General features: G+C 46.9%; 1 protein-coding gene across 1 annotated transcript in view; it reads left to right on the top strand.

The window, feature by feature from the left end:
• Window positions 1–269: 269 nt before the first annotated feature.
• Window positions 270–6,493, top strand: part of LOC139390775 (cyclic nucleotide-gated cation channel-like) — a 29,377-nt gene continuing 23,153 nt past the window's right edge. Inside the window, exons 1-4 of the mRNA XM_071138138.1 lie at window positions 270–385; window positions 3,314–3,424; window positions 3,861–4,040; window positions 4,253–4,360. Coding sequence (XP_070994239.1) covers window positions 270–385; window positions 3,314–3,424; window positions 3,861–4,040; window positions 4,253–4,360 — 515 coding nt within the window. The remainder of the gene's footprint in view (window positions 386–3,313; window positions 3,425–3,860; window positions 4,041–4,252; window positions 4,361–6,493) is intronic.

The raw sequence follows: 6,493 nt of genomic DNA, 5'->3' as shown, positions 1-6,493 counted from the left end.
TCTCTCCCTCTCTCTCCATCTCCCTTTCTGTCCCTCACGCTCTCTCTTTCCTCTCTCCCTCTCATTTTCTTTCCTCTTCTCTCCTTCTCCCCCCCCCATCTTTCTCCTCCCTCTCTCTCCTTCGTTACTCATCCCATTCTTTGTTTCTGTGACCAGGCGGTTGCTATGGTGGCCAAGGTTGTCTCCATGGTGATGGCAGCTTGTTGGTTACGTTTGGTTATGTTTCTGGACAATCCATGTCCTGGCTGACCTTCACACTGTGTGTCTAGATGACGGGGCAGGTGTTGGGTGAGGGTACTGAGCTGGCGTCTCAGAGGCTGTCAGTGAAGACATGGCTGGACGAGGAATGCGAGAGAGCAGACAGCAACCTGAGTCATCTGAGTCGGTACGCACGCACGCACGCACACACACACACACACACACACACACACACACACACACACACACACACACACACACACACACACACACACACACACACACACACACACACACACACACACACACACACACACACACACACACACACACATTTATTTTCAAGCAGCACACCATCCTATTTTCCACCGCTGGCTTGCCAGTGACCAGTGTTCCAATATTAAAGTGACCTGTGTTCCATATCTATATACAGCATCAGCCTCTGAGAGGCAGGGTAACTGGGTGTTTACCATAGCTACTAACAGGATATCTGTCAGGTCAGGTGTTTAACATAGCTACTAACAGGATGTCTGTCAGGTCAGGTGTTTAGCATAGCTACTAGCAGGATGTCTGTCAGGTCAGGTGTTTAACATTGCTACTAGCAGGATGTCTGTCAGGTGTTTAACATAGCTACTAGCAGGATATCTGTCAGGTCAGGTGTTTAACATAGCTACTAACAGGATATCTGTCAGGTGTTTAACATAGCTACTAGCAGGATATCTGTCAGGTAAGGAATTTAACATAGCTACTAGCAGGATATCTGTCAGGTCAGGTGTTTAACATAGCTACTAGCAGGATGTCTGTCAGGTGTTTAACATAGCTACTAGCAGGATATCTGTCAGGTCAGGTGTTTAACATAGCTACTAACAGGATATCTGTCAGGTGTTTAACATAGCTACTAGCAGGATATCTGTCAGGTAAGGAATTTAACATAGCTACTAGCAGGATGTCTGTCAGGTCAGGTGTTTAACATAGCTACTAGCAGGATGTCTGTCAGGTGTTTAACATAGCTACTAGCAGGATATCTGTCAGGTCAGGAATTTAACATAGCTACTAGCAGGATGTCTGTCAGGTCAGGTGTTTAACATAGCTACTAGCAGGATGTCTGTCAGGTCAGGTGTTTAACATAGCTACTAACAGGATGTCTGTCAGGTGTTTAACATAGCTACTAGCAGGATGTCTGTCAGGTCAGGTGTTTAACATAGCTACTAGCAGGATGTCTGTCAGGTGTTTAACATAGCCACTAGCAGGATGTCTGTCAGGTGTTTAATGTCTGTCAGGTTCAATGTACATATTCCCAGTGAACATTTGAATAATTGTTCAGCAATCGGATGGCTTGGGGGTGGAAGCTGTTCGGCAGTCTGATGGCTTGAGGGTGGAAGCTGTTCGGCAGTCTGATGGCTTTGGGGTGGAAGCTGTTCGGCAGTCTAATGGCTTGGGGGTGGAAGCTGTTCAGCAGTCTGATGGCTTGGGGGTAGAAGCTGTTCAGCAGTCTAATGGCTTGGGGCTAGAAGCTGTTCAGCAGTCTGATGGCTTGGGGGTGGAAGTTGTTCAGGAGTCTGCTGGCTTGGGGGTGGAAGCTGTTCAGCAGTCTGATGGCTTGGGGGTGGAAGCTGTTCAGCAGTCTGATGGCTTGAGGGTGGAAGCTGTTCAGCAGTCTGATGGCTTGAGGGTGGAAGCTGTTCAGCAGTCTGATGGCTTGAGGGTAGAATCTGTTTGGCAGTCTGATGGATTGGGTGTGGAAGCTGTTTGGCAGTCTGATGGCTTGGGGGTAGAAGCTGTTTGGCAGTCTGATAGCTTGAGGGTGGAAGCTGTTCGGCAGTCTGATGGCTTGGGGGTGGAAGCTGTTGTGCATTCTAATGGATGGTGGTAGAAGCTGTTCAGAAGTCTTATGGCTTGGGGGTGGAAGCTGTTCGGCAGTCTGATGGCTTGGGGGTTAGAAGCTGTTCAGCAGTATAATGGCTTGGGGGTAGAAGCTGTTCAGCAGTCTCATGGCTTGGGAGTGGAAGCTGTTCTGCAGTCTAATGGCTTGGGGGTGGAAGCTGTTTGGCAGTTTGATGGCTTGGCGGTAGAAGCTGTTTGGCAGTCTGATGGCTTGGGGGCAGAAGCTGTTTGGCAGTCTGATGGCTTGGGTGTGGAAGCTGTTTGGCAGTCTGATGGCTTGGGGGTTAGAAGCTGTTCAGCAGTATAATGGCTTGGGGGTAGAAGCTGTTCAGCAGTCTCATGGCTTGGGAGTGGAAGCTGTTCTGCAGTCTAATGGCTTGGGGGTGGAAGCTGTTTGGCAGTTTGATGGCTTGGCGGTAGAAGCTGTTTGGCAGTCTGATGGCTTGGGGGCAGAAGCTGTTTGGCAGTCTGATGGCTTGGGTGTGGAAGCTGTTTGGCAGTCTGATGGCTTGGGGGTAGAAGCTGTTTGGCAGTCTGGTGGCTTGGCGATAGAAGCTGTTTGGCAGTCTGATGGCTTGGGGGTAGAAGCTGTTTGGCAGTCTGATGGCTTGGGTGTGGAAGCTGTTTGGCAGTCTGATGGCTTGGGTGTGGAAGCTGTTTGGCAGTCTGATGGCTTGGGTGTGGAAGCTGTTTGGCAGTCTGATGGCTTGGGTGTGGAAGCTGTTTGGCAGTCTGATGGCTTGGGTGTGGAAGCTGTTTGCAGTCTGATGGCTTGGGGGTAGAAGCTGTTTGGCAGTCTGATGGCTTGGGGGTGGAGGAGCCTTTTAGACGTGGACCTGTGCTCTGATATGGCTTGCCGTGTCGTAGTACAGAGAATTATGACGGGTGACTGGAGTCTTTGAACATTTTGGTGGCCTTCCTATGAGTGTGCAAGCTGTCATCAAGGCAAAAGGTGGCTACTTTGAAGAACCTAAAATCTGAAATATATTTGATTTGTTTAACACTTCTTTTGGTTACTACATGATTCCATATGTGTTTTTTCTTAGTTGTTATGTCTTCACTATTATTCTACAATGTAGAAAATTGTAAAAATAAAGAAAAACCCTTGAAAGAGTAGGTGTGTCCAAACTTTTGACTGGTACACAGGATGTTTAATAGGATGTCTCTCAGGTGTACACGCACGCACGCACGCACACACACACATTTCTTAATCCTTCATGTGTGCGTGTAGAGGCCAGTCTATTTGTGATGACACGTCGTCAGAACTACAACGGATGGCTGTCATTGACCGGAGAGGACTCACCTCCCAGAACTCCTTCAGAGGGAGAGGAGCCATGTCAAGGTGACACAAAACACTGCCATGTTGTCTGTTATATTCACATATAACGTTTATGCAAGGAACAAAATTACAGACGCAACATGTAAAGTTTTAGTCCAATGTTTCATGAACTGAATTTTAACATCCTGAGGAGTATTTCTGTCTGTAGTAAAGCCCTTTTTGGGGGAAAAACTCATTCTGATTGGCTGAGCCTGGCTCCCCAGTGGGTGGGCCTATGCTCTCCAAGGCCTACCAATGGCTGCGCCCCTGCCCAGTCATGAAATCCATAGAATCGGGCCTAATAAAATTATTTCAATTGACTGATTTCCTGATGTTTTATAATTTTTGCTTCGGTATAAATAATATGCCAATATTTTCTAACATAGTACAATACAATGTTATGTCACAATATCCTAATATACATGTGTGTTTGTGTGTGTGTTTCTGTGTGTGTTTCCAGGTTGGTCAGCATGGTGGTGACTTTGAGAGAGTGGGCTCATAAGAGTTTGGTTGAGGAGCAAGAGAGACCTGATTCGTTCCTGGAAAGGTTCCGAGGCCCTGATCTGCAGGCTCCGCCCAGCAGGATCAGCCAATCACGACCGGATGTTGAGCCCACTGACCACAACGACCACATACACACGTATGATACTCCGTATTATTTCCTAATTTCTGATTTACTACAAATAGTGACAATTCATACCACCAGTCAGCTGACAAACACAGCAAAGCAATTCCACTCTTCCCCTCTCTCTCCCACTCTTTCTTTCTCTCTCTCTCTCCCTACCCCTCTCTGTCACTCACTCCCTCTCTGTCACTCACTTCCTCTCACCCCTCTCTCCCCCCTTCCTGCAGTAAGAGTCCAGGTATGTTGATATTATCTCCAGCTGATAATATCTATTACCACTGGCTCCTGATCATCTCGACTGCTGTGCTCTACAACTGGTGCCTCCTGGTGGCCAGGTATGGCAGCACACTTATTTTCTTTTATACAACATCATTGCTGTGAGACTTCTGAGTCGTTTTACGTAGGTCAGGAATTAATCCAAGGCAATTTTTCAGAGCAGCGCGCTAGACAGCTGACAATCAAGGCATTTTGCTCCACCTTTAAAAGTCTGTTAGGGACGTTATTTATACTGAAAAAAAATATAAAAGCAACATTCAACAATTTCAAATATTTTTCACAGTTACAGTTCATATGAGGAAAGTCAATTTATATAAATTCATTAGGCCCTAATCTATGGATTTCACATGATTAGGCAGTGGTGTAGCCATGGGTGGGCCTGGGAGGTAGCCAGACCCACCCACTGGGGAGCCAGCCCCAGCCAATCAGAATTTGTTTTTCCCCACAAAAGGGCTATATTTCAGCATTCACACCCCCCTCCTTGATGATCACGCAGCTGTGTGTAATTATCATGCTGTTTAATCATCTTGATATGCCAAGTGGCTGGATTATCTTGACAAAGGATAAAATGTTCACTAACAGGAATGTAATCACATTTGTGTACAACATTTTAGACAAATAAGCTTTGTGCATATGGAAGATTTCGGGGATTTTTTAAATTTCAGCTCATTTAACATGGGACCAGCACTTTACATTGTAGCAAGATCAAGGGTGTGGGGTTTCCACGTCACCAAGTTCAATAACAAAACAGGCACCAGTCGCACAAATAGAATGCAAAGGGGAAGTTTATTAGGGATTTAGGTACTGTGATCACCTGGTTTAGATGTGCCTCCCACTCACTCTCATGGATCACAAAATCATCAATGTACGCCACCGCGTACTTCCGATAGGGTCAGAGAACCATGTCCATCAACCTCTGGGGCCCTTTGCAGTTCAAAGGGCAGCTTCTTATAATGGAACAGACCATCCGGGGTGGCTAAAGCAGTTTTCTACCATGCCTTGAGAGCTAAGGGCACCTGTCAATAATCCTTTGTCAGGTCGAGCGTGCTGATCAATCGGGCGGTCCCTAGCCATTCTATTAGTTCATCAAGTCGGGGCATGGGGTAGGCGTCGAACTTTGAGATTTAATTTACCTTCCTAAATCATTACAGAATCGATCATTTCCGGCACCGACAGAGATGGCCGCCTCGCTTAGCGTTTCTAGGAAACTATGCAGTTTTTTGTTTTTTTACGTGTTATTTCTTACATTGGTACCCCAGGTCAACTTAGGTTTCATTACATACAGTCGGGAAGAACTACTGAATATAAGAGCAACGTCAACTCACCATCAGTACGACCAGGAATATGACTTTCCCGAAGCGGATCCTGTGTTCTGCCTTCCACCCAGGACAACGGAATGATCCCAGCCTGCGACCCAAAACAAAGACGTCGTAAAAGAGGGAATCGTAGCGGTCTTCTGGTCAGGCTCCGGAGACGTGCACATCGCGCACCAGTCCCTAGCATACTACTCGCCAATGTCCAGTCTCTTGACAACAAGGTTGATGAAATCCGAGCAAGGGTAGCATTCCAGAGAGACATCAGAGACTGTAACGTTCTTTGCTTCACGAAAACATGGCTCACTCAAGAGACGCTACCGGAATCGGTGCAGCCAGCTGGTTTCTTCACGCATCGCACCTTCAGAAACAAACATATTTCTGGTAAGAAGAGGGGCGGGGGCGTATGCTTTATGGTTAACGAGACATTGTGCGGTCACAACAACATACAGGAACTCAAGTCCTTCTGTTCACCTGACTTAGAATTCCTCACTATCAAATGTCGTCCGCATTATCTACCAAGGGAATTCTCTTCGATTATAATCACAGCCGTATATATTCCCTCCCAAGCAGACACATTGATGGCCCTGAACGGACCTTATTTGACTCTTTGCAAACTGGAAACCACATATCCTGAGGCTGCATTCATTGTAGCTGGGGACTTTAACAAGGCTAATCTGAAAACAAGACTCCCTAAATTGTATCAGCATATCGATTGCGCAACCAGGGCTGGTAAAACTTCCGCGACACATATAAGGCCCTCCCCCACCCTCCTTTTGGAAAAGCTGACCACGACTCCATTTTGTTGCTTCCTGCCTACAGACAGAAACTAAAACAAGAGGCTCCCACGCTGAGGTCTGTCCAACGCTGGTCCGACCA

Source organism: Oncorhynchus clarkii, chromosome 31, assembly GCF_045791955.1.
Source record: "Oncorhynchus clarkii lewisi isolate Uvic-CL-2024 chromosome 31, UVic_Ocla_1.0, whole genome shotgun sequence".
Classification (NCBI taxonomy): Eukaryota; Metazoa; Chordata; class Actinopteri; order Salmoniformes; family Salmonidae; genus Oncorhynchus; species Oncorhynchus clarkii.
This window is presented reverse-complemented; position numbering and strand designations above follow the sequence as displayed.